Source organism: Hoplias malabaricus, chromosome 14 (genome assembly GCF_029633855.1).
Source record: "Hoplias malabaricus isolate fHopMal1 chromosome 14, fHopMal1.hap1, whole genome shotgun sequence".
Taxonomy (NCBI): domain Eukaryota; kingdom Metazoa; phylum Chordata; class Actinopteri; order Characiformes; family Erythrinidae; genus Hoplias; species Hoplias malabaricus.
In genome coordinates, this window is record NC_089813.1 from 39,744,535 (window position 1) to 39,769,757 (window position 25,223).

Here is a 25,223-nt window from a genome sequence, read left to right on the forward strand (position 1 = left end):
CAGTAAACAAACACAGAGTGTACACAGTAAACACACAGAAAACAAACAGATTAAACAGTAAACAAAGAGAGCAAGCACAGTAAACAAACACAGAGTAAACACAGAGAACAAACATATTAAACAAAGTAAACACAGAGTAAATAAAAACACAGTAAACACAGCAAACTGAACAGAGTAAACACAGTAAACACCCAGTAAACAAACACAGAGTAAACACAGCAGTACACCAGTGTGTGTAAAATATAGTTTCAACTGATCCAATTCATTCAGCTCAATGGAAAAACGTGGTTCTGCAGAACCTCTCACCACCAATAGGGTTCCGTCTGTGTCAGAGAACCGACAAAGAACCGCTCCATGCAGGCTCATCACATACTGACAAGGCTGGTCTCCTTCAGGTCCTGTAGCACAGAGCCCAGAACTGTACATGGCTTCTCCATCTTCAGCAACACGGAGAAGTCCTCCACTGCAGAGAGACACCTGAGACAGAGAGACCTCTTCATCCATCTATCTCTTCATTCATCCATTCCTCTCTCCATTTGTCCATTCATCCATCCATCTCTCCATTCATCCATCCATCTCTCCATACATCCATCCATTTCTCCATTCATCCATCCATCTCTCCATTCATCCATCCATCTCTCCATTCATCCATCCATCTCTCCATTCATCCATCCATCTCTCCATACATCCATCCATCTCTCCATACATGCATCTACCCATCCCTTCATTTATACATCCATTCATCCTTCTGTCTGTGTGTGTGTTCTGTGTTCTCACTGTGTGTGTGTTCTGTGTTCTCACCGTGTGTGTTCTGTGTTCTCACCGTGTGTGTGTGTTCTGTGTTCTCACTGTGTGTGTGTTCTGTGTTCTCACTGTGTGTGTGTGTGTTCTGTGTTCTCACCGTGTGGGTGTTCCGTGTTCTCTCTGTGTGTTCCGTGTTCTCAACGTGTGTGTGTTCTGTGTTCTCACCATATGTGTGTTCTGTGTTCTCACCGTGTGTGTGTGCTGTGTTCTCTCTGTGTGTGTGTGCTGTGTTCTCACCGTGCTTGTGTTCCGTGTTCTCACTGTGTGTGTGTTCCGTGTTTTCACCGTGTGTGTGTTCTGTGTTCTCTCAGTGTGTGTGTTCTGTTCTCTCCGTGTGTGTTCTGTGTTCTCTCCGTGTGTGTGTTCTGTGTTCTCACCGTGTGTGTTCTGTGTTCTCTCTGTGTGTGTGTTCTGTTCTCTCCGTGTGTGTTCTGTGTTCTCTCCGTGTGTGTGTTCTGTGTTCTCACCGTGTGTGTTCTGTGTTCTCTCTGTGTGTGTGTTCTGTGTTCTCTCTTTGTGTGTGTTCTCACCATGTGTGTGTTCCGTGTTCTCACCGTGTGTGTGTTCTGTGTTCTCTCAGTGTGTGTGTTCTGTGTTCTCTCCGTGTGTGTGTTCTGTGTTCTCACCGTGTGTGTTCTGTGTTCTCTCTGTGTGTGTGTTCTGTGTTCTCTCTTTGTGTGTGTTCTCACCATGTGTGTGTTCCGTGTTCTCACCGTGTGTGTGTTCTGTGTTCTCTCAGTGTGTGTGTTCTGTGTTCTCACCATGTGTGTGTTGTGTTCTCACCGTGTGTGTGTTGTGTGTTCTCACCATGTGTGTGTTCTGTGTTCTCTCTGTGTTTGTGTTCTGTGTTCTCACCGTGTGTGTGTTCTGTGTTCTCACCGTGTGTGTGTTCCGTGTTCTCACCGTGTGTGTGTTCTGTGTTCTCACCGTGTGTGTGTTCCGTGTTCTCACCGTGTGTGTGTTCTGTGTTCTCACCGTGTGTGTGTTCTGTGTTCTCACCGTGTGTGTGTTCTGTGTTCTCACCGTGTGTGTGTTCTGTGTTCTCACCGTGTGTGTGTTCCGTGTTCTCTCCGTGTGTGTTCTGTGTTCTCACCGTGTGTGTGTTCTGTGTTCTCACCGTGTGTGTGTTCCGTGTTCTCTCCGTGTGTGTTTTGTGTTCTCACCATGTATGTGTACCTGTGTTCTCACCGTGTGTGTGTTCTGTGTTCTCACCGTGTGTGTGTTCTGTGTTCTCACCGTGTGTGTGTTCCGTGTTCTCTCCGTGTGTGTTCTGTGTTCTCACCGTGTGTGTGTTCTGTGTTCTCACCGTGTGTGTGTTCCGTGTTCTCTCCGTGTGTGTTTTGTGTTCTCACCATGTATGTGTACCTGTGTTCTCACCGTGTGTGTTCCATGTGTGTCGGTTCTAATGGTGGTTCCATCTCTAAGAAGAACCTCAGAGTGTTTGTTCTCACAATGTAGAGTCAGTGTTGGGAATCCACTCTTCTCCACCCTCACCATCTTCTCCCTGAGCTCACTAGTGCCCCCTACAGTTGTAGATGCACATCACACAGACTGAGGGTCAGAGGAAAGGTTAAAAAACATTCCTCTAGATCTGTAAAAGGTTCTCCATGCACATTTCCATGTGTGGTTATTTAGGGAACTGAGTTAACTGGAACCCTCTGTGGAACCTGTGTATTTTAAACTGCTCTGAAGAGTGTTCCAGTTCTGACCGGTTCTGTTTTGTAGCAGTGGCTCCCCCTGCTGGTAGACTGTAGTAATTCTGGTTCCATCCGCATGGTCCACAACAGATGTTCCATCCTTCTCTAGGACAGAGAGAACCCGGTCTTCCCTCGAGATCAGAACCTGGAGAATGGCAGAACACTCATCAAATATGTGAAACAAATTCCTAAGTTCCTGACTGTGTGAGTGTGTGTGAGTGAGTGACTGAGTGACTGTGTGAGTGTGTGTGAGTGACTGAGTGACTGTGTGAGTGTGTGACTGAGTGACTGAGTGTGTGTGAGTGTGTGACTGAGTGTGAGTGTGTGTGAGTGTGTGACTGAGTGTGAGTGTGTGACTGAGTGTGTGTGACTTAGTGACTGTGTGTGTGTGACTGAGTGACTGAGTGTGTGTGACTGAGTGACTGAGTGTGTGTGAGTGTGTGACTGAGTGTGTGTGAGTGTGTGTGACTTAGTGACTGTGTGTGTGTGACTGAGTGACTGAGTGTGTGTGACTGAGTGTGTGTGAGTGAGTGACTGTGTGAGTGAGTGACTGTGTGAGTGTTTGACTGAGTGTGTGTGTGACTGAGTGACTGAGTGTGTGTGAGTGTGTGACTGAGTGACTGAGTGTGTGTGACTGAATGTGACTGAGTGACTGAGTGTGAGTGACTGAGTGACTGAGTGTGTGTGAGTGTGTGACTGAGTGACTGAGTGTGTGTGACTGAGTGTGACTGAGTGACTGAGTGTGAGTGACTGAGTGACTGAGTGTGTGTTGTGTGAGTGTCACTGAGTGTGTGTGAGTGAGTGACTGAGTGAGTGTGTGACTGAGTGTGTGTGAGTGCGTGACTGAGTGACTGAGTGTGTGTGAGTGTGTGACTGACTGACTGAGTGTGTGTGACTGAGTGACTGAGTGTGTGTGTGAGTGAGGGACTGTGTGACTGAGTGTGTGTGAGTGAGTGGCTGAGTGACTAAGTGTGTGTGAGACTGAGTGTGTGTGAATGACTGTGTGAGTGTGTGACTGTGTGAGTGTGTGGGGTGAGAGAGGGTGCTGTACTCACACTGTGGCTGAAGGGGTCAGTAGAGAGGAAGGTTTTGATGGGCTCTGCCTGTTTGCCCCTGATGGAGGTAACCCTGAGGCCAGAGGGGGTGGTGGTGACCCAGGAGTGTCCCGTCTCCTGCGGTGCCGCGCTGTCCTCTGCACCCTGTTCTGCCCCCTGTTTTGTGTCTGTGTCTGGGGTGGAGTGGAGTGTCCCTGAGAACAGAGTGATGGGTCAGTTTTTGGTGAGTGTGGAGCTGTGTGTGTGTGTGTAACTGTGTATAGTTGTGTTAGTGTGTATAGTCATGTGTAAGTGTGTATAGATGTGTGTTAGTGTGTATAGTCATTTGTAATGTGTATAGTTGTGTTGGTGTGTATAGCTGTGTTAGTGTGTATAGTCGTGTGTTGGTGTGTATGGTTGTGTTAGTGTGCATAGTAGTGTGTATTAGTGTGCATTAGTAGTGTGTAGTTGTGTGTTAGTGTGTATAGTCGTGTGTTAGTGCGTTAATGTGTATAGTCGTGTGTTAGTGAGTATAGTGTGTTAGTGTGTATAGTCGTGTGTTAGTGTGTTAATGTATATAGTCGTGTGTTATTGTGTATAGTGTGTTAGTGTGTATAGTTGTGTTTATGTGTATAGTTGTGTGCTAGTGAGTACAGTGTGTTAGTGTGTATAGTCGTGTGTTAGTGTGTATAGTTGTGTTAATGTTTATAGTGTTAGTGTGTATAGTTGTGTGTTTGTGTGTATAGTTGTGTGTTAGTGTGTATAGTTGTGTGTTAGTGAGTATGGTGTTATAGTGTATAGTCATGTGTTAGTGTGTATAGTTGTGTGTTAGTGTGTATAATTGTGTATTAGTGTGTATTGTCTTGTGTAATGTTGTCTTACCCTTCTTGTCTTTGTTCTCTGTGGGCGTGTCTTTAATTGGCTCCACCTCCTGCACACATCTGCTGACTGTACCGTCCCCAAACAGCACCTAAACCAGCACAACACTTCAGTGTGTATGGAGAGTGAGTGAGTGTGTGTGCGTGTGTGTCGTGTGGGAGTGTGTGTGTGTGTGTGTGTGTATATACAGTGTGTTTGCACCTCAGTAGAGCCGTCTCTAAGGGTTTTGATGACCTGCCCCTGACCCGTGATGATGCGAGAGAGCTCAGTGTGCGCTGTTTCCAGAGCAGAGAGAGTGTGTCCTGTATTGGGAAATGTCTGTCTAACACACACACACATCCCATCTGAGACACACACACACACACACACAGTTAGAGAGCTGGGTTGAGAGGTCAGGTCTGGACTCCAGCTGACCCCTGATCATTGGTGTGTTTTTACTCTGGAGCAGTTTCAGGACCCAGATCCTTTAGCTCCATGGGGGTTTGTTTGTGTCTGAGTGTGAAGTTGTTTTCAGGTCCGGGGGGTGGGGCTGGAGGAGGTGAGGCTGAGGGGGTGGTCTTGGTTGACTGCAGGCTGCAGGAGAGGGGCTGCGTGACTGGTTGAGCTTGTAACGTGAGTGCACTGACCCTCTGTGTCACTCCTCTTCCCCAGGTCCCCGCACTGTCTTCAGACTGGAGCAGGGAAACTGTAATGATCTCAGCTCTGACGAAGCAGAGCAGGGACTGAGAGCGTCTCACATCGGGCTGAACAGGTAAAACTCCTCTCACGAGGACTCCTGCGATGCACTGCACTTCATCATTCAAGTTTGAAACACCCTCAGTGTGTGTGTGTGTGTGTGTGTGTGTGTGTGCGTGTGCGTGTGTGTGAGTGAGTGTGTGTGATCTGACCTGGTGTGTGTTGGTATCTGAAGCTGATGTTGAGGCCGTTGGGGAGGAAGAGGTTGAGACTCGGAGGAGAATCACTGACTCTCTCAGACTCCTGAAAGAAACCTCTGTCATTATCCATGAGAAATGTTTTGGAAATCTGATATACACTGAGAAACACACGAGAAAGTTATGAGACAAGGGCGAGAAGAACAAGAAAAGTCGTGAGAAAGTTGAGAAATATGAGAGAAATTTTAGAAAGGCAGGAAAGAGCTGACGGGTGATAAATACAAACAAGATGTGAGAAAAAAGAGAATGGCATTAGAAACATGTAATTAAGGTTAGAATCATGACAGGGATTGTAAGAAAGAGGAGAAAGATTATGAAGCAGATCTTGTTACTGACAGAGCGCGGTGAGTTCAGACTGGACTCTGTAGGAGCTGACGGCCTGCTGTAAGAGAGACGAACACCATTCCTCAGTTCCCCGTAGAAACTCCTGACTGTTTCCAGTTTCCCGTCTGCACAACAAGTAAACAACAACAACAAGCAAAACCACAACAACCAGAACAACAACAATCAGAACAAAAACAAAGAGAAAACCACAACAGCAATCAGAACAAAAACAACAACAACAATCAAAACCACAGCAACTAAAACAATCAAAACATAAACAACCAGAAGAAGAACAATAACAATCAGAAAAACAAGAAGAAGAAGAACAACAACTACCAGAAGAACAAAAACAATAGGATCAACAACAACAACAACAAAACAACCAGAAGAACAACAACAGAACAAACACAATCAGAAAAAGAACAACCAGAACAGCAGCCAGAGGAACAACAACAACCATTACCACCACAACAACAACAAAGAGAAAACAACAACAACCGGAACCACCACCACCACAACAACAACAACAATGAGAAAATAACAACAACAAGAAAACAACAACAACCGGAACCACAACAACAACAAAACCGCAGGAGAGTTTCCCAGAGCCGCCCGGTGTAGTGCTGGGTCAGTACCTGTAGTTTCCATGGTGATGCTGTTCCGGTTCTGAGGTGTGTAAATGTGAGTGTAGAAGCAGTGTCCGTCTTTCTTCACACACACTTTAAGGTGAGTTGACCCTTGCATCAGGAGAAAGACCACAACAAACACACACTTACACTACAGTCATCTTCATACTCACAGTGCACTCCACTCCAAAATGTCAGCATCTGTGTGTGTGTGTGTGTTTACCTTGTACAAACTGAACTTTGTCCACAGTAATTTGCCCTCCGTCCAAGGGATAAAAACACTGCGTCTCTCCTTTAACCTGCAGCAGCCTCCCATCCACACTGTAACCCAGGAACATCTGTACACACATACAGACACACACACACGCACACACACACACACACACGCTTTTCAACCTTTATTCTGTTGAATACACTACAAAGACACAATATTTAATGTTCAAACGGATAAACTTTATAGATTTTCTTTTGCAAATATTCACTCATTTTGAATTGAGGCCTGCAACACGTTCCAAAAGAGTCGGGACAGGGGCAGCAAAAGACTGTGAAGGTTGAGGAACGCACACAAACACCTGTCTGAAACATCCCACAGGTGAAGAGATGAACTGGGAACAGGTGAGTGTCATGAGCATCCCAAAGGGAGCATCCCAGAAGGGCTCAGTCATTCACAAACAAAGATGCGGCAAGGTTCACCACTTTGTGAACAACTGTGTGAGTAAATCGTCCAACAGTTTAAGAACAATGTTTCTCAACGTACAACAACTGCAATTAATTTAGGGATTTCATCATCTACAGCCCATAATTTCATCAAAAGGTTCAGAGAATCTGGAGAAAACCAACACTGAACACCTGTGACCTTCAACCCCTCAGACGGCACTGCATTAAAAACCAACATCATTCTGTAATGGATATTACCACATGGGCTCAGGAACACTTCAGAAAACCATTGTCAGGGAACACAGTTCATCTACAAGAGCAAGTTAAATCTCAGAAACACCACCGGCTCATCTCAGAGGACTGACGCAGAGCAGAAAAGTGTCCTGTGTTCTGACGAGGAAAAGGACTGTCCAGATTATTATCAGAGCAAATTTCTAAAGCCAGCATCTCTGATGGTACGGGGGGGTGTTAGTGCCCATGGCATCGGTAACTTACACATCTGTGAAGGCACCATTAATGCTGAAAGGTACATAGAGGATTTGGAGCAACACATGCTGCCATCCAAGCAACGTCTTTTTCAGGGACAATGCCAAGCCACATTCTGCACGTGTTACAACAGCGTGGCTTCGTAGTAAAATAAATATAAATATGGTTGTATTTAGTTGAGTTGTTACTCACTGGTGTGTCCTCTCTGGTTGTGTGTGTGTCCTCTGTGTGAGTGTGTGTGTTGTCTCTGGGCTCGTGTGTGTTCTCTGTGGCTGGTCTGGTGCTCCGGGGGGTCTGGGGCTCCTCTGTGGTCTTTTTGGACGGGGAAGATTTCCTGCTCTCTCTCGCCGAGTCTCTCTCTCCTTTCGCTGAGGGTTTCCCTCCTTTCTCCTTCTTCACCTTTTTCAGCAGCTCCTCCTCCTTCAGCCGCTCCTCCTCTTTCAGCCGCCACGCCTCCGAGGAGCAAAGGAAGAACCACAGGACAGAACGGATCACCCTCTCATCCTTCACCTGCTCATCTTTCATCCCCTCATCTCTCACTCCCTCAGCCCTCATTCTTCACCCGCTCATCCTTCACCCCATCATCCCTCACCCTCTTGTCCTTTACCCCATCATCCCTCACCCCCTCGTATCTCATCCCATAACCCCTCACCATTCACCCCCTCATCCTTCATCCCCTCATCTCTCACTCCCTCGTCCCTCACCCCATCATCATCCCTCAACCACTTGTCCCTCACCCCCTCGTCTCTCACCCCATAACCCCTCACCATTCACACCTCATCCTTCACCCACTCATCCTTCACTCCATCGTCTCTCACCCCATAACCCCTCACCATTCACCCCCTCATCCTTCATCCCCTCATCTCTCACTCCCTCAGCCCTCATCCTTCACCCTCGTCCCTCACCCCATCATCCCTCATCCTTAACCCCTCACCATTCACTCCCTCATCCTTCATCGCCTCATCTCTCACTCCCTCAGCCCTCATCCTTCACTCTCGTCCCTCACCCCACCATCCCTAATCCTTAACCCCTCACCATTCACTCCCTCATCCTTCATCCCCTCATCTCTCACTCCCTCAGCCCTCATCCTTCACCCGATCATCCTTCACCCCCTCGTCCCTCACCCCCTCGTCTGTCACCCCATCATCCCTCATCTTTAACCCCCTCATCCCACATCCCTCACCCCCTGTCTGATTTGCTTCTTTACTCCTGTGTGAAATGAACGTCTAAAGTCATGTGCTCATACTGAAGGGAGCATCATGCCAGGAGCCCAGCTATCACCGTAATCACCAGCTCATTAAGGAGCTTGCTGCTACATGCTACATGCCACAATCCAACACTAAACATGAGTTTGTGTTCCTACTTTGAGAGAATCTGGTCTGACGTACGGCTCGGTTGGCTCCGGATCTGAAGAGGGCGCTGGAGTTTCTGAAATACAAAATGAAACACACGAATGCAGCAAAAACGTGCTAACGGTTTCCTCTTTATATATTCCACTTTAAGGCTGGGTCACTAAAGAGTGCCCTGGTTTGGGGTTCCCACACTGCAGAGCACTGAGGAACACTTGTTCACTAGTGGAAAGGGGATATCCATAATCCACTGTTTGTTTGGGAAACTATCGCATGGGTTTTTTGTCTGAAAGAAGAGATCACTCTCGGGAGCTCAGGTGTTAGGGAGGAGCTCGGAAAGGAACCACAGCTCTTCACCTTGAGAGGAGGCAGTTGTGAGAGTTTGGAGATCTGATACAGATGCCCCCTGCTGGAGATATACCAGGTACCACAATTTGGTCCAACAGGGCCCCATGGGAGAACCAGGACCTGCTCAAGGGATTTAATCTCCCAGCTGGTTTGGGACACCCTGGGGATGCAAATGTTGTTTATTTTGCACAAAAGGTAACACAAGGATAATTAAAAAAAATCTATAACACAGATCATAAACATTGGAGAAAAGCAGAAATGCCCCACCACTAAACAAACACAATGACTGACCAGACCAAGAGAGAAAAACACAAGTCCTTTAAACAGAGAACAGGGAACATCTGTCGTGTGACCACAGATACCTCTCAGCTTCAGAGAGTAGCTACAGCAGGGAACATGAGGAAATGAAAGAACATTGGGACAGAGATAACAAATATATCCTTCCATCAGTTGTAGTGACATTAGCTCGTATCTCCTCATACAAACCGGATTCCCAAAAACTGGGACACTAAAAAAACAAATTGTGAATAAAAACTGAATGCAATGATGTGGAGATGGCAAATGTCAGTATTTTATTCGTAATAGAACATAGACGACAGATCAAAAGTTTAATCTGAGTAAATGTAACATTTTAAAGGAAACATATGTGGATTCAAAATTTCACAGTGTCAACAAATCCCAAAAAAGTTGGGACAAGTAGCAATAAGTGGCTGGAAAAAGGAAATTGAGCATATAACGAACAGCTGGAAGACCAATTAACACTAATTAGGTCAATTGACAACATTATTGGGATAAAAAGAGCTTCTCAGTGTCAGTGTCTCTCTGAAGCCAAGATGGTAAGAGGATCACCAATTCCACCATTGTTGGGCAGAAAGATAGTGCAGCGATACCAGAATGGTGTTACCCAGTGTAAAATAGCAAAGAGTTTTAAGTTATCGTCATCAACCGTGCATAACATCATCAAAAGATTCAGAGAATCTGGAACAATTGCTGTGTGTAAGGGTCAAGGCTGTAAAACTCTACTGGATGCTCGTGATCTCCGGGCCCTTAAACGTCACTACACCTCAAACAGGAACGCCACTGTCAAGGAAATAACAGAATGGGCTCAGGAATACTTCCAGAAAGCATTGTCAGTGAACACAGTCCACCGTGCCATCCGCCGTTGCCAGCTGAAACTCTACAGTGCAAAGAGGAAGGCACTTCTAAGCAAGCTTCACAAGCTCAGATGTTTGCACTGGGCCAGGGGTCTTTTAAAATGGAGTTTGGCAAAATGGACCACTGATCTGTGGTCAGATGAGTCAACAAGATAATGAACAAGAACAAGATAATGCCAGACCACATTCTGCAGCAATCACAACATCATGGCTACGTAGGAGAAGGATCCGGAGACTGAAATGGCCAGACTGCAGTCCAGATCTTTCACCTGTAGAGAACATTTGGAGCATCATAAAGAGGAAGGTGCTACAAAGAAGGCCCAAGATGATTGAACAGTTAGAGGCCTGTATTAGACATGAATGGGAGAGCATTCCTATTTCTAAACTTTTTTTTTTTTCTAAACTTTTTTGGGATTTGTTGACACCATGAAATTTTGAATCAACATATTTTACCCTTAAAATGATACATTCTCTCAGTTTAAACTTTTCATCTGTGATTTGTTTTCTATTCTGAAGAAAATATTGTTGGCACCTCCACATCATTGCATTCAGTTTTTATTCACAATTTGTTTAGTGTCCCAACGTTTTTGGAATCCGGTTTGTATTTCGTTTTGAGACAGTAGAGATGGGAGTGAGGATTTTACCTCGGCCCCTGGTCTCAGGTGTCTGTATCTCCGGTTCCTGTTGTTGTTTAAGTTTCAGATGTTTCTGCTCCTCTGCTCGGGTCCAGTCTTTGACCCTCTCAGACACATGCTGGAGATAATCCCTGCAAGAACCACAATACACCTCAGCACAGAACCTATGAAGCCTCCCCCTTTATCAGAGTGTTTGAGTCCAAGAAAATACATTCATTCTGAAAACAGGACTGTGTTAATTCTCCTGATGCTTTGTTTAACAACTAAATCCCAAACAACAGATCCCCAAAGCTGTCTCTGAACTGGACTGTACACTGTGTAAATATAAACACAGTTAGAGTCTGACGCCTGCGGCTCGCTCCAGAAAAATGTTGACGGAGGTGAGTTTCCCTCTGAGCTGCATCCCCTTTCCTTTACTGACGCTGTGGTAGTGTTTGGGAACTGAGGAGACTCAACGCTGCAGGTTTGTGAGTGGAGTTTGTGAGTGGAGTTCTCTCTCAATACGAGACTCCAGCTGCTCCACAGTCTGTGGTCGCATCAGTTGCTGACTTTAGAGTCTCACTAGGGAGTTCGCTTCGCATTAGCACTGTACAGATTATGTAAAGGCTGGAGATTACGCCACAGGGCAGTGGTGTTATCCACTACACAAACCAACCAGACCTACCTGAACCGAACATCAGTGTGAAGAGCAACTTCCCAGAATTCCCTGCTGGTCCTCTGAGGGCTCATGGGATTGTGGCAGATGATGAACACAGTGTTGTCAACGTTGCTGGTGAAAGAGTCCAGACATTTATAAGAGTCTGCTGCTGCCTGGATGACCTGAATAAACAAACACAGGAAAAGCATGACGAAGCATGAAAAGATCAGTAAATCTAAAAGTAAAATTAAATAAAGAGCGTGGAGTGAGCATAAGTGCTAGACAGAAAGGTTTAAGACTGACTTCAGGCGATTACACACTGACCGCCCTTTACTTGGACTGCGGTAAATCATCAGTTTCTCTGGCATCGCCATAACAACCACTGGCCAATTGGCTTATTGTATCTGTGTCTCAGTGACACATCGCTGACCACACCAGTCTACCACATGGCCAAAGGTGTGTAGACACCCCTCAGACAGGGTCACCGGCGTCCGCAAGTCAGTGCAAGAGCAGGGTTATTAATGGACGTGTGGTGTTCTGAGTGTAATATTCGTTACTACGAGACAGTCTGAGCATTAAAGTAGAAACCTGGGGGAAGACATCTGGACTGAGATGCTCTGTGAAGTTCCTGTGCCTCAGTCTCTGGAGCAGAGTTTTCTGGAGATCTGAGACAGTTACGGTTTGCTCCTGAAAGAAAAAAAATAGTTAGTAAATTAAAAATTAGATCTAAATTAATCTGACAGAAAACCTGCTATAGACCTGAACCTCCAGGTTACCTTTCCTTCCTGCGGCTCAGCCTGGTCTCCTACAAGTCCTGTAACGGAGCAACAGGGGTAAAGGCCGCTGAGAGACAGAGTGTGTTTGTGTTTACCTGGTGTGTTTGTGTTTATCTGCTCTGTTTGTGTTTATCTGGTTTGTTTGAGTTTCTCTGCTGCGTTTGTATTTATCTGGTCTTTTTGTATTTACCTGGCATTTGTGTTTATCTGCTGTGTTTCTGTTTACCTGCTGTGTTTGTATTTCTCTGGTCTATTTGTGTTTACCTTCTGTGTTTGTGTTTACCTGCTGTATTTGTGTTTATCTGGTTTGTTTGTATTTATCTGCCATGTTTGTGTTTGCCTGCTGTGTTTGTATTTATCTGGTCTGTTTGTGTTTACCTTGCGTGTTTGTGTATATCTACTGTGTTTGTATATATCTTGTCTGTTTGTGTTTACCTGGTGTGGTTGTATTTACCTGCACTTTTGGTGTTAATCTGGTTTGCTTGTGTTTGTCTGGTGTGTTGTGTTTATCTACTGTGTTTTTGTTTACCTGGTGTGACTGTGTTTACCTGCCGTGTTTGTATTTATCTGTTCTGTTTGTGTTTACCTGCTATGTTTGTATTTATCTGGTCTGTTTGTGTTTATCTGCTGTGTTTGTGTTTATCTGGTTTGTTTGTGTTTATCTGCTGTGTTTTTGTTTATCTGGTGTGTTGTGTTTACTTGGTGTGTTTGTGTTTATCAGATTTGTTTCTGTTTATCTGCTGTCTTTTTTGTTTACCTGGTGTGTTTGTGTTTATCTGGTCTGTTTGTATTTACCTTGTCTGTTAATGTTTACCTGGTGTGTTTTTGTTTATCAGCCATGTTTTGTGTTTGCCTGCTGTGTTTACCTGGTGTGTTTGTATTTACCTGCGGTTTTGGTTTTTAACTGGTTTGTTTGTGTTTATCTGGTGTGTTGTGTTTATCTGGTCTGTTCGTGTTTACCTGCTGTGTTTGTGTTTATATGCCGTGTTTGTGTTTACCTGCTGAGTTTGTGTTTGCCTGCTGTGTTTGTATTTATCTGGTGTGTTTGTGTTTATATGCTGTGTTTGTATTTATCTGGTCTGTTTGTGTTTACCTGGTGAGTTTGTATTTATCTGCCGTGTTTGTATTTACCTGGTGTGTTTGTGTTTATCTGATTTGTTTCTGTTTATCTGGTGTGTTTATCTGCCATGTTTGTGTTTACCTGCTGTGTTTTTGTTTACCTGGTGTGTCTGTGTTTACCTGGTGTGTTTCTGTTTATCTGGTCTGTTTGTGTTTATCTGCCGTGTTTGTATTTACCTGCCTTGTTTGTGTTTACCTGCCGTGTTTGTATTTATCTGTTCTGTTTGTGTTTACCTGCTGTGTTTTGTGTTTACCTGCTATGTTTGTATTTATCTGGTCTGTTTGTGTTTACCTGCTGTGTTTTGTGTTTACCTGCTATGTTTGTATTTATCTGGTCTGTTTGTGTTTATCTGCTGTGTTTGTGTTTACCAGGCGTGTTTGTGTTTATCTGGTTTGTTTGTGTTTATCTGCTGTGTTTTTGTTTATCTGGTGTGTTGTGTTTACTTGGTGTGTTTGTGTTTATCAGATTTGTTTCTGTTTATCTGCTGTCTTTTTTGTTTACCTGGTGTGTTGTGTTTATCTGGTCTGTTCGTGTTTACCTGCTGTGTTTGTGTTTACCTGGCGTGTTTGTGTTTATGTGCCGTGTTTGTGTTTATCTGGTCTGTTTGCATTTGCCTGCTGTGTTTGTGTTTACCTGCTGTGTTTTTGTCTATCTGGTGTGTTGTGTTTATCTACTGTGTTTTTGTTTACCTGGTGTGTCTGTGTTTACCTGGTGTGTTTCTGTTTATCTGGTCTGTTTGTGTTTATCTGCCGTGTTTGTATTTACCTGCCGTGTTTGTGTTTACATGCCGTGTTTGTATTTGCCTGCCATGTTTGTATTTATCTGCCGTGTTTCTGTTTATTTGATCTGTTTGTGTTTATCTGACATGTTTGTATTTATCTGGTCTGTTTGTGTTTACCTGGTGTGTTTGCGTTTGCCTGCTGTGTTTGTGTTTACCTGCTGTGTTTTTGTTTATCTACTGTGTTTTTGTTTTAGCTGGTGTGTTGTGTTTACCTGGTATGTTTGTGTTTATCTGGTTTGTTTGTGTTTATCTGCTGTGTTTGTGTTTACCTGCTGTGTTTGTGTTTACCTGTTGTGCTGCACAGCTGCTGGACGAAGGTCAGGGGGTCGTCCCAGGGGAGAATGATCGGTTGATGAGAGTGATTGATTATGCATTGATTGGTCTGATCTACAGCGGTCAGGACCATGCTCTCAAATACACACAGCTGCAGCATTTGCCGCACCTTCGACACACACAGGGAACCTGCACACACCGGTCAGAGTACCACTGGGGTTTAGGTTTAAAGCTAGGTTCAGGGATTAGAGAAAGGTTTTAGAGGTTAGGTTAGGTTTATGATTAGAGGTTAGGCGTAGGGATTAGAAGTTAGGTGTAGGTATTAAAGGTTAGGTGTAGGTATTAGAGGTTAGGTATAGGGATTAGACGTTAAGTGTAGGTATCAGAGGTTAGGTATAGGGATTAGAGGTTAGGTGTAGGTATTAGAGGTTAGGTGTAGGGATTACAGTGTAGGTATAGGGATTAGAAGTTAGGTGTAGGGATTACAGTGTAGGTTTAGGGATTAGAGGTTAGGTGTAGGTATTACAGTGTAGGTGTAGGGATTAGAGGTTAGGCATAGGGATTAGACGTTAGGTGTAGGGATTACAGTGTAGGTTTAGGGATTAGAGGTTAGGTGTAGGGATTACAGTGTAGGTTTAGGGATTAGAGGTTAGACGTAGGTATTAGAAGTTAGGTGTAGGGATTAGAGGTTAGGCGTAGGTATTAGAGGTTAGGTGTAGGGTTTAGAGGTTAGGCGTAGGTATTAGAGGTTAGGTGTAGGGATTAGACGTTAGGTGTAGGGATTACAGTGTAGGTTTAGGGATTAGAGGTTAGGTGTAGGGATTAGAAGTTAGGTGTAGGGATTACAGTGTAGGTTTAGGGATTAGAGGTTAGACGTAGGTATTAGAAGTTAGGTGTAGGGATTAGAGGTTAGGCGTAGGTATTAGAGGTTAGGTGTAGGGATTAGACGTTAGGTGTAGGGATTACAGTGTAGGTTTAGGGATTAGAGGTTAGGTTTAGGGATTAGAGGTTAGGTGTAGGGATTACAGTGTAGGTTTAGGGATTAGAGGTTAGGTGTAGGGATTACAGTGTAGGTTTAGGGATTAGAGGTTAGGTGTAGGTATTACAGTGTAGGTGTAGGGATTAGAGGTTAGGTATAGGGATTAGACGTTAGGTGTAGGGATTACAGTGTAGGTTTAGGGATTAGAGGTTAGACGTAGGTATTAGAAGTTAGGTGTAGGGATTAGAGGTTAGGCGTAGGGATTAGAAGTTAGGTGTAGGGATTACAGTGTAGGTTTAGGGATTAGAGGTTAGACGTAGGTATTAGAAGTTAGGTGTAGGGATTAGAGGTTAGGCGTAGGTATTAGAGGTTAGGTGTAGGGATTAGACGTTAGGTGTAGGGATTACAGTGTAGGTTTAGGGATTAGAGGTTAGGTGTAGGGATTACAGTGTAGGTTTAGGGATTAGAGGTTAGGTGTAGGGATTACAGTGTAGATTTAGGGATTAGAGGTTAGGTGTAGGTATTACAGTGTAGGTGTAGGGATTAGAGGTTAGGTATAGGGATTAGACGTTAGGTGTAGGGATTACAGTGTAGGTTTAGGGATTAGAGGTTAGGTGTAGGGATTACAGTGTAGGTTTAGGGATTAGAGGTTAGACGTAGGTATTAGAAGTTAGGTGTAGGGATTAGAGGTTAGGCGTAGGTATTAGAGGTTAGGTGTAGGGATTAGACGTTAGGTGTAGGGATTACGGTGTAGGCGTAGGGATTAGAGGTTAGGTGTAGGTATTAGACGTTAGGTGTAGGGATTAGACATTAGGTGTAGGGATTAGACGTTAGGTGTAGGGATTACGGTGTAGGCGTAGGTATTAGACGTTAGGTGTAAGGATTAGACGTTAGGTGTAGGGATTACGGTGTAGGCGTAGGGATTAGAGGTTAGGTGTAGGTATTAGACGTTAGGTGTAGGGATTACAGTGTAGGTTTAGGGATTACAGGTTAGGCGTAGGGATTAGAGGTTAGGTGTAGGTATTAGACGTTAGGTGTAGGGATTACAGTGTAGGTTTAGGGATTACAGGTTAGGCGTAGGGATTAGAGGTTAGGTGTAGGTATTACACTTAACCTCAGGTCAGTCGAGGCTAGTCTCATCTCTGGTACCACGCTGGTGGAACGAGCTTCCAAGCACCATCAGAGCAACAGAAACCCTGTCCGCATTCAAGAAATCCTTGAAAACTCAGCTCTTCAGAGAGTTTCTCTTGCACTGAAAGTCCTTCTTTAATGCACTTATTACATCCTGGCATATTGCCCTCAATGTAAGGTAATTTGTATAAATTGTGCTGTAGTTTGAATGTTAGATTCTCTTTGGTAAGTCGCTTTGGATAAAAGCATCTGCCAAATGCATAAATGTAAATGTAAATGTATTAAAGTGTAAGTTTGGGGATTAGAGATTAGGTGTAGGGATTAGAGGTTATGCGTAGGGATTACAGTGTAGGTTTAGGGACTAGAGGTTAGGTATAGGGATTAGAGGTTAGGTTTAGGGATTAGAGGTTAGGTTTAGCGTGTTTGCTGGATCAGTAAAAGTGTGGGGAGGTGGTGGAGGGCGGAGCTCGCTTCTGAGGTGTCTCAGACTGTTATAAGAACAGAGTGAAGTCTGAGACTGAGTTAAATCTTTGTTTATGGAATGTTTACCGTCAGCGCAGTGACGCAGCATCTCCTCTCTCCTGACCTCGCCCGGACTCAAACAGCTGTCCGACTTCAGACGCTTCCACAGACAACACACCTCCATCATCTCAGCTTCAGCTCTCACAACATCCAGGTCCTCTGACACCTGTAGACACACAACCACACAGGTACACACAACCCCACAGGTACACACTACACACAATCACAGGTACACACTACACACCACAGGTACACACTACACACTACACACCACAGTTACACACTACACACAACCACAGGTGAACACCACTACACACAACCACAGGTAAACACTACACACAACAACAGGTAAACACCACTACACACAACCACAGGTAAACCACACACAATCACGTGTAAAAACCACACACAACCACAGGTACATATCACACACAACCACAAAGAGGGACTCTCACTGAGACGTGGTGCAGTCGCTGTTCTCTCTCGTTGTGATGGTTCAGGAGTATCGGCTCTTTCTTCTCTTTCCTCATCTGTCCATCATCCTTTACTCCAAAACTCTCCATCAGCTTCTACACACACACACACACACACACACACACACACACACACTCCATCACTGATGAACTATAGGAGGAAACAGAGATGAGGGAGACAGAGTGGGAGCGAGTCTGATTTGAGACGTACCTGTTTCTCCTGCTGAGGCTGTGGGAGTGAAAGGATGGACGACAGAATGTAATCAGACAGTCCATCGTCCGCCCGATCTACACTCTCACCACACTGAGGTAATCCAGCAGGAGACTCCTGTACAGACAGAACAACCTACACACACACACACACACACACAGACAAACACAGAGACACACACACACACAAATGATGGTTCTACAAGGGTTCTTTAGTAAAGATAAATGTTCATGGTTCTACACAGAACCATTTTCTTACTAAAGAACCCCTGAAGAACAATGTTATTTATTTATTTTTTCTTTTCTGTGGCAGAGTAACGTCCACTGAGTTTTAGATCAGTCCTAAAGAGTCAGGGATACAGATGTGTGCAGCTGTGCCTCTGTAAACAGAGCTTCACCCAGTGGGCAGCTGCAGCATGTGGGTTTGTTGTTCTCACCTGTTCCAGTACACAGTGCAGAACGAGCGGGACGGAGACCACCTCGGCTGGAATCAGGTCCAGAAGGTGGGAGTAGAGTCTCATGTCCACATCCACGCTGAGGTCTGCAGGCTCTGCCCCCTCTGCAATAAAAACCCAAGCTGGTATCCAAAGCCTCAGCTGCGTTTCTCACGCAGCCTACTTTCGGAGCCATTTAGAGCCATTAATCTATCCTTCATGGCCCTCAGTTACCCACAATTCTCTGCGCATTTACGGCACGAAGGAGAAAATAAACAAGACACAGAGAAAAACTGAGCTTCAGAAGTTTCAGGAGTTTGTTTCCCTTTAAAGTGTAAAATTATTGACTAATTACTGTTTAATATTTATCTCTGTACTGTATTTAATCAATAACTTGTTGCCATTTTCCAGCACCATAGAAAGTATACTAACTTTTATTATTGGCACCACTTTAAAATAAGGCTATACATTAAAAGTCATTAATGATTATTTGTAACAAGGAAAACTGACCTCTTTTTGTCTGACACTGAATGTAAAGAATAAACTAGGACCTGAGGATGTGAGTTTAGTCGTTTCCCGCATTAACGCCAACCACGTTATAATCAGCGTCTACAAAGAGGCTCTGTCCAGGGGAAACTGGTTAAACTCAGCTGTTAAAGAGTTGTTAAACTCAGCTGTTAAAGGGTTGTTCAACTCGACTGTCAAAGGGTTGTTCAAATCAACTGTCAAAGGGTTGTTCAACTCGACTGTCAAAAGGTTGTTCAACTCAGCTGTTAAACTGTTAAAGGGTTGTTCAACTCGACTGTCAAAGGGTTGTTCAACTCAGCTGTTAAACTGTTAAAGGGTTGTTAAACTCGACTGTCAAAGGGTTGTTAAACTCGACTGTCAAAGGGTTGTTAAACTTGACTGTCAAAGCGTTGTTCAACTCGACTGTCAAAGGGTTGTTAAACTCGACTGTCAAAGGGTTGTTAAACTCGACTGTCAAAGGGTTGTTAAACTCGACTGTCAAAGAGTTGTTCAACTCAGCTGTTAAACTGTCAAAGGGTTGTTAAACTCGACTGTCAAAGGGTTGTTCAACTCAGCTGTTAAACTGTTAAAGGGTTGTTAAACTCGACTGTCAAAGGGTTGTTAAACTCGACTGTCAAAGCGTTGTTCAACTCGACTGTCAAAGCGTTGTTCAACTCGACTGTCAAAGGGTTGTTAAACTTGACTGTCAAAGCGTTGTTCAACTCGACTGTCAAAGGGTTGTTCAACTCGACTGTCAAAGGGTTGTTCAACTCGACTGTCAAAGGGTTGTTCAACTCGACTGTCAAAGGGTTGTTAAACTCGACTGTCAAAGGGTTGTTCAACTCGACTGTCAAAGGGTTGTTAAACTCGACTGTCAAAGCGTTGTTCAACTCGACTGTCAAAGGGTTGTTAAACTCGACTGTCAAAGGGTTGTTAAACTCGACTGTCAAAGAGTTGTTAAACTCGACTGTCAAAGAGTTGTTAAACTCGACTGTCAAAGAGTTGTTAAACTCGACTGTCAAAGGGTTGTTAAACTCGACTGTCAAAGGGTTGTTAAACTCGACTGTCAAAGGGTTGTTAAACTCGACTGTCAAAGGGTTGTTCAACTCGACTGTCAAAGGGTTGTTCAACTCGACTGTCAAAGGGTTGTTCAACTCGACTGTCAAAGGGTTGTTCAACTCGACTGTCAAAGGGTTGTTCAACTCGACTGTCAAAGGGTTGTTAAACTTGACTGTCAAAGGGTTGTTCAACTCGACTGTCAAAGGGTTGTTCAACTCGACTGTCAAAGGGTTGTTCAACTCGACTGTCAAACTGTTAAAGGGTTGTTAAACTCGACTGTTATCAACAGACTGTGAATGTGTCTGTTTTAATAACACTTTTAAAACAGTTTTAATTTGCAGGGTGTCGTTAATAATCAGACACAGTCTGTTGTAACTCAGTCGTGTCAGAGCTTTGAGGCAGATCAGACCTCTCCGGTGACGTCACGCCGCAGCGTCCTCACACCGCTCTGTCTGTGTGACCTCGGTTACCGAAGAGGACTCTTCATAGGACAGTCCCACCGTGGACACACTGCCTCGGCTGCAGCCCAGGGATTGGAATGCAGCTGCCGTGTGTTGAAAGGAACAGCAGCATCCATGCTTTTAGATCAGGGCATGAATTTCCTGTGTTTTATTTCTATTTTAATTGCACAGAGCAGCAGGGTCTGAGTGGACCGTAAACAGAGCTGTGTGTGATTTATTTCGTCTTCACAAAGAAAGCCCTGTTGCTGTTGTTGTTGTGGTCAGTTATTAATTCAGAAACTTATCTGCATCAGCAGTTTAAAAAGGTGTAAACCTCTCTAACCTGCGCTGTCCTCTCCCCCCTTCTTCTGCACCGTCTGCGGGGCCTGAGAAAAACATCAGAGTTAATGTGTTTTATTAAAATAATCACCACACTTACATCACTAACCCTAACCACACTTAACACACGACGGTGATAACGGAGCACACCTCCAGCGTGTTATTGTTTATTATTCAATATCAAATATAAAACAGAACTTCAGAAGTTCAGCGGAGCTTTAAATTCTTCTTGAACCTGGACGAACCTCAGGGGGCGTGTCCAGGCGCTTGTTTCCGCTGACCTTCGGGACAGGGATGAGCTTCATGTGGTTGAGATAGTTCTGGTGCTGCCTCCTCCAATCCAAACTGTCGTACAGCAAACAGGCCACGCCCTCAAACATGGCCACGCCCACAGGCAGCTGGAGCACACAGGGGTCAGCGAGCTGAGGAGGAGCTGAAGGTAACACTGACCCCTAGGGGCCTGGACCTATCAGATTTGTAAAGACTCTGGGTGCTTACCTTTTCCTCAGAGTCACTCAGCACCAGGCTCCGATCCAATTTAAAGTCCAGCTTTGTGATGTCATGCAGTCTAGAACCCACACCGGCGCTGTCTAGAACTCTGTCCAGCTGAGTCCAGAACACGTCCAACTCCTGAACCAGGCTCAGCTTCGAGCTTTCTGTCGACACTGAGAATAACACAACATCAGAGAAAGAGAGAGAGCAGGTGTCTCAGGGTGTTGAATCCCTCAGGTTCTCACCGTGTTCCCCGGTGTAGTGTTCTCCAGAAGAGTGTGATGAGTCTGATCTCTCAGAGCTGAGTCTGATCACAGCAGACACTGGGACCCCCTCGGAGTCTAATGCTGAAATCAGCTGGGGCCGGTGGAAACCCACCATCAGGACGTAGTGATCAGGACCATCCTCTGGTTCATCATCTACACACACACACAGTGCAAACATACACAGCGTAAAACCAAACACAATCTTTGTTACTAAATAAATAAAAATCACTATTCTGTAGTGTCTATTGAGTCATGTCCATATAAGGACCTGTGGGTGTGGCTCAGTCTCTATATGACTATAGTGCCCCCTGCAGGTTGTGTGAGTGTGTAACGCTGTATGTGACTGAACTGTGTATCTCTGGGGGTCATCAAGACTGACCTATGTGCTGGGGATGGTCCTCCTCCTCTCCTCTGCGTTTCAGTTTTGTGTCTTTAGGGGGCGCCACCTCCGCAGTCTTCTTGTTCTTGTCTGCTTTGGCTGAGCCTTTAGCCGCTGCGCTTTTATCTTTAGCAGACAACACTGGACCTGCTTTGGCTTTGATCTTCTCCTCCTCCGCCTCCAAACACATCACACACACACATCACACATACACATAACACAGAGAACACATCACACACACATCACACATACACATAACACAGAGAACACATCACACACACATCACAAATAGAACACATAAAGCTCGTGTTAGCTGCTGTTATCTTGTGTTAGCTGCTGTTAGCTTGTATTAGCTGGTGTTAGGTAAAGTTAGCTTGTGTTAGTCTGTGTTAGCTTGCCTTAGTCAGTGTTAGCGGGTGTTTTAGTCAATCTTAGCTGATGTTATCCAATGTTTGCTGGTGTTAGCCAATATTAGTCAATGTTAGATGATGTTAGCTGGTGTTAGTCATTGTTAGCTTGTCCCTGATAGCAAGGAGAAGGCAGACCATGGTTGGTCCATTTAGGGCAAAGTTGGAGGTGCTCTGTCGTTTTGCACAGCGTTTTAGACAAAATGCCACATTTTAGCACTTTTCCATTCACAATTCAATTGATTATTTTTTCCTTCATTAGGTTCTTTTGTTATTCTTTATAAATAAGATTAGTAAATAATTTTAATCCAGCACAGTGTCAACATTTTTATAATTTAATCATTTTATATCAGTCTTATACTCATTATTATATCTCTCAGTTGTTGGTAATATTTGTATTAGTTTGTTTTCCAGAATAAAAGTCTCAGTGAATGTAAAATCTGTTTGAGGAGATTATAAATGAGTTATATCCTATACAGGACAGTAATCGGAGTGGTCCCATGGTGGACTAGCAGTAAGGTGACCAGACGTCCTCTTTTACCCGGACATGTCCTCTTTTTTAGATTTAAAAAAATGTCCGGGCGGAATTTCACAAATGTCTGGGATTTTGTTTTTTCTAGAGCTTACAATCTTGTGCTGCCCTCCCCTATTCCGATTGGTTCGCTTGAGTGAGAAGGGGGCGTGGTGAAGTAGCCTAAACTCTTCTGATTGGACGGTCTGACTGTAGAACTACTGTTATTGGTCGATAACCATCTCTGTAATTGTAATCTGTAAAAAAACATTTAATTGGTCAGTCTGCACGTCAGTAGTCCTTGTTTACGTCAGGCAAAGGTCATGTACCTACCCTCATCTCGAGCAGCTATGCCGAAACGTAAATGTAAGTTCTCACGATAGTCGTCCCCCGAGATGTGTCCTCTTGTTCACCATCTCGGATCTGGTCACCCTAACCAGCAGTGGTCTACAGTCAGTGGTGTTCCAACATTTTTACGCCAGTGGACTGATGCTCGCTGTCTGGGGTGTTACCTGGTGTTAGTCAGTGTTAGCTGGTTTTAGCTTCTTTTAGCTTGTGTTAGTTAGTGTTAGCTAGTGTTAGTCAGTGTTAGCTAAAGTTAGCTTGTGTTAGCTAATGTTAGGTTGTGTGTTAGCAGGTGTTAGCTTGTGTTAGCTGTAGTTAGCTTGTGTTAGTTGATGTTAGCTGGTGTTAGTGTTTTCTCACTTTCTGTGACGCGGCTCGTCTCTGGAGGTCTGTGTTTTTAATGATCAGCAGCTGGAACTTCACCAACTTTGCCATCAGCTCCAGAGAGAGTTCATCTCCTCCGTCTAACACCCCCTTCGCCACCTCTGTTACCTACTCAAACACACACGCACACACACACACACCTTGCCTGATAACACATCATTGCTCTGAGGTTAATTCCCATGTCACAGCCATTTCTTTATGAGTGAGTGATTAATGTGTTGTTTAGAAGCTTGGTGTACACTGCCCTCGGAGAACCGTTCCCTCTCCACAGTGTGGAACATACCTCACAGAATGCAGGGGGGTCCTTCACCTTACGCATCTTTGGGTTCCCCAGTTCCTGGACCTGCAGCACAACAGGACATCCCATAATACTCCACAGACAACACGCTGTTTCTGATAAAGTGTCCTACCCTGTCCAGAAGGTGTTCCCAGGTGAGTGTGTGTGTGGGGGGTGTTTCTGATAAAGTGTCCTACCCTGTCCAGCAGGTGTTCCCAGGTGAGTGTGTGTGTGGGGGGTGTTTCTGATAAAGTGTCCTACCCTGTCCAGCAGGTGTTCCCAGGTGAGTAAAGTGAAGCGTTTTCTGAGCGGCTGTTGAACGGCCATCTTCAGAGCATCCAGATAGTTTTGGTCATCGACGCTGGCACTGACGACCACACACACATTGGCCGTCCAGCCCTCCTACTCACACACACACACACACACAGCAGGCATAAACTGGGATGTATCACAGAGAGCTACCTCTGCAGCTTTAAAAACTGTGGCGATGCCATGTTGTTATTATGGGGTTGCTAAGCTGTTTCTATGGTATCCCACTGCCCACGTTTGTAAGGTTTAAACACCCCACATATTGCAGATTTAAACACCTCACACCCTACAGCTCTAAATACTTCACCCCTGGTCATTTCTGTCCTCTATAAATCCATCTGTAATTCCTGATCAGACAGGACTCCCTCTACAGGCGGAGGGTGGGATATAAACTGTGCTCCAGGGGAGGAAAAGTGCAGAAGTGCCGTTAATAAAGTGTTTATTACTGTAATCCCCACCTCATTAAAGTGCGCCGCAGTGAGAGCAGAGCTCCAGTCCCGGACCGCCACAGCGCCCCCACTCGGAGCCCTCTTCGGACCCATCCTCTCCCGCAGCGCTCTCTGTGTCTCCAACTCTGGGTTCGGTTCGTTTCTCTGGGGCAGTGCCCGGGCTCTAGGCTGTGGGCTCTGTGCGGTTCGTTTCGGTTCTGATTTGTTTATTTACTGCACCACTGAACTCTGATCTAGAACCTACGGAGAACTCCGGTAACCATAGCAACCTAACAACCAGCAGGATCTCGTGAGAACACGGTGAAGTTCAACTACAAAATAAAAGTACAAAAAAAAGTGAAGGGTTAACAGAAACCAGAAACAAAAATAAGAAATCAATCTAAAATATGTTATAAATGACTAAATATTTTACATGTATCCAAAATATTCAATTAGTGCGAACAAATCAACCACAGTAATTTGAGTAATTCACGAACAAGACGTAAGATTGTTAATAAAAATAAAACTAACCAAAAAATTTCATTCAAAAGCCAAAATATGAATCTCTAAAAAATACAAAATAAAGCCAAGTGTATGTCCAAAATAAATAAAGCCCACCGGAATAACTAAATATTTATGTATTAAAATAATAAATATCTCAATAATAAGAGCCGTCGAATATGTCCAATAAATACATTTATTAATATAAAACAGAACAAAAATATAACCATAAAAATTTAATAATTATAGCACTGTTTTGGCTTGATATATATATATATTTAAGTTTATATTTATACCTTTACTTAAATGCATTTGCTG

At 44.4% G+C, this 25,223-nt stretch overlaps 1 protein-coding gene across 4 annotated transcripts in view; it reads right to left on the minus strand.

The window, feature by feature from the left end:
* The window catches only part of spag17 (sperm associated antigen 17), a 39,908-nt gene extending 15,261 nt beyond the window's left edge, over positions 1-24,647 (minus strand). Inside the window, exons 1-30 of one of the 4 annotated variants that reach the window (XM_066644110.1) lie at positions 24,435-24,647; positions 23,929-24,069; positions 23,674-23,733; positions 23,367-23,498; positions 21,744-21,921; positions 21,344-21,517; positions 21,105-21,262; positions 20,852-21,004; positions 20,611-20,653; positions 18,265-18,386; positions 17,829-17,963; positions 17,600-17,713; positions 17,172-17,310; positions 14,528-14,701; positions 12,339-12,376; positions 12,151-12,249; positions 11,590-11,744; positions 10,935-11,056; positions 8,803-8,867; positions 7,632-7,892; positions 6,520-6,634; positions 6,306-6,407; positions 5,683-5,795; positions 5,302-5,392; positions 4,616-4,758; positions 4,418-4,505; positions 3,557-3,750; positions 2,514-2,646; positions 2,182-2,327; positions 307-477 (exon numbers count right to left, since the gene is read on the minus strand). In XM_066644110.1, coding sequence (XP_066500207.1) covers positions 307-477; positions 2,182-2,327; positions 2,514-2,646; positions 3,557-3,750; positions 4,418-4,505; positions 4,616-4,758; positions 5,302-5,392; positions 5,683-5,795; positions 6,306-6,407; positions 6,520-6,634; positions 7,632-7,892; positions 8,803-8,867; positions 10,935-11,056; positions 11,590-11,744; positions 12,151-12,249; positions 12,339-12,376; positions 14,528-14,701; positions 17,172-17,310; positions 17,600-17,713; positions 17,829-17,963; positions 18,265-18,386; positions 20,611-20,653; positions 20,852-21,004; positions 21,105-21,262; positions 21,344-21,517; positions 21,744-21,921; positions 23,367-23,498; positions 23,674-23,733; positions 23,929-24,069; positions 24,435-24,518 — 3,843 coding nt within the window. In that variant the 5' untranslated portion in view covers positions 24,519-24,647. Of the gene's footprint in view, positions 1-306; positions 478-2,181; positions 2,328-2,513; positions 2,647-3,556; positions 3,751-4,417; positions 4,506-4,615; positions 4,759-5,301; positions 5,393-5,682; positions 5,796-6,305; positions 6,408-6,519; positions 6,635-7,631; positions 7,893-8,802; positions 8,868-10,934; positions 11,057-11,589; positions 11,745-12,150; positions 12,250-12,338; positions 12,377-14,527; positions 14,702-17,171; positions 17,311-17,599; positions 17,714-17,828; positions 17,964-18,264; positions 18,387-20,610; positions 20,654-20,851; positions 21,005-21,104; positions 21,272-21,343; positions 21,518-21,743; positions 21,922-23,366; positions 23,499-23,673; positions 23,734-23,928; positions 24,070-24,434 lie in introns of all 4 variants that reach the window. The other 3 variants (XM_066644112.1, XM_066644109.1, XM_066644113.1) reach the window with 3 other exon arrangements.
* Positions 24,648-25,223: the final 576 nt, after the last annotated feature.